General features: G+C 30.3%; 1 protein-coding gene across 1 annotated transcript; it reads right to left on the bottom strand.

The window, feature by feature from the left end:
* Positions 1–454: 454 nt before the first annotated feature.
* LOC108912764 (homeobox protein PKNOX2) lies at positions 455–1,357 on the bottom strand. Its single transcript, XM_018718142.2, has 2 exons — positions 1,086–1,357; positions 455–1,035 (listed from the first exon to the last, which is right to left on the bottom strand). The coding sequence occupies exons 1-2, from the start codon at positions 1,123–1,125 to the stop codon at positions 455–457; spliced, it is 621 nt and encodes a 206-aa protein (XP_018573658.2). The 5' UTR covers positions 1,126–1,357.
* Between the last annotated feature and the right edge of the window lie 585 nt (positions 1,358–1,942).

The following is a 1,942-nucleotide window of genomic DNA, read 5'->3' as shown; positions in this document are numbered from 1 at the left end:
CACAATTGATACTAATAACAAAATTCCCCAAATCTTGGTGCCACCAATACTTGTATTTATGATTCATTTCCAATGAATAATGACAAAGCATTACGTCTATGCTAGAGACAATGCAATTGCTTGCTGATTGGTTGAATAGAATCTCGTGAAAAATTATACCAATCACAGCCAATACAATAGATTATTGTATTTTAATGTAAGCTTGATCTTATTTTAATTTTACTGAAACATATTTGCCAACGTGAAGGAAATAGAATTACTATTCCAAACAAAATTACTGGTCACGTGGCTTGTAATCATATATGAAGCCTCTGTATTTTAGAAGTATTTTTGGTTATTTGCTTTGTTTTGGTCTGACGAAGCTTTAGCTTTCACAAGGAAAAAACTTTCTACAGAAAATAGAATATCAAAAAAATTTCTATCAATTTCCTTTAAATATTTGCAAAATTCATATTTACCTCCTTTCACCTGGATTAACAGTAAGTCCATAATGTATATCTGTATTCCATGGATTAAATTTCTCTCTACTATTCATCTCACTTTCTAAATGTTCTCCAATATATTCACTTCTATCTACTTCATAATCAGAATGACTTTCCTCACTTCCACCATCCATTCTTTCCATTCGCATTACTTTAGAGTTTTTCTGATAAATTTCTCCATTACTTCTTCTGGAGGAGGCTCTTCTGCGTCTTGTAATTGTATAATGCATAGAATCATAACCTTCCCTACGCATCATTTCTGGTAAATATCGACGCCTCGCATTTATAAACCAATTACTAATTTGTAATACAGTTAAGTTAGTCTCTTGTGATAAAATGTGTTTCTCTATTTCAGTCGGATATGCATTAAACCGATGTTCATATAACCAGTTTTTTAGAATTTTAACAGAATCTTTGGGAAGATGGCCTCTTCGTTTTACTGTTTTCTCCACACATTCATATGTTTCGTATTGATACATAATAGGTACATTTTCATCCTCAGAGCCCGACTCATTTTCTTCAGCACTACTTATGGAATGAAATTGTTTATGATCTAAAATAAATTACAGTTACAAAAATACTCTTAAAACATGGACTACAAACCTGTATTTTCTCTAATATGATACTGTTTTGATGATGACATATTTGATACATAACAAGTACAATTTAAGAATTTCTATGGTTCTCCTAAAAATTTTAAGCCTTAATTCTACCTTTCATTCAAATTCCTCGAAGAACAGATAAATCTCTAATAATAAAACATTTTACAAATAAGCAAAACTGTAAAACGTTATATACATAACTTCTGATAATTAATACATGTTTGATGGTTTGTTTCTGTCGAAATCATATATTTGATACTAGGATTGCTACCATTAGATATAACCATAGACCTAATAAACTACTGGATCGTCCAACTATGATTTTGCCGATAAAAACGGCAATCACACAGACGTGTGCGAGAGAGATAGAACTAGTGCGGGCTAACGCTTCGTTCACAGAACTTCGACTGTAGTTCCGCACTTAATTCAACCAATCAGCTAGCTATACTCGATACCTTACACCTTTTTTCTATTGGGCCGCATTCTCGTTTGAAGTTAAATGATTTTAAATACATTCATGTGTGGCGGCTACACTTGAAAGTATGGTTAAGTTAAAAATTTTGAAAAAACCTCTCCAAGTAACAAAATTACTAAAATACATATATTTATTGATCATTTTCGACAATATATTTGTATTAACTCAAACTGAATTAAATTCGATTTTTTTTCTTTTAACAATACGGTTTTTTGTCCGAGTAATTTTAATTAATTATTATTAATCAATAAGTATATAAGTAGCATATGTAAAGGGGTTTTGTACTAATTGTACTAATTCCAGTGTATACTTAGTTTAGTTTAGTTTAGTTTATTTTGCATATAAACATTATTACATGTATAGCAATAGTCAATATAATCATA

The sequence above is a fragment of the Anoplophora glabripennis genome, unplaced genomic scaffold (genome assembly GCF_000390285.2).
Source record: "Anoplophora glabripennis isolate ALB-LARVAE unplaced genomic scaffold, Agla_2.0 scaffold946, whole genome shotgun sequence".
NCBI lineage: Eukaryota > Metazoa > Arthropoda > Insecta > Coleoptera > Cerambycidae > Anoplophora > Anoplophora glabripennis.
This window is presented reverse-complemented; position numbering and strand designations above follow the sequence as displayed.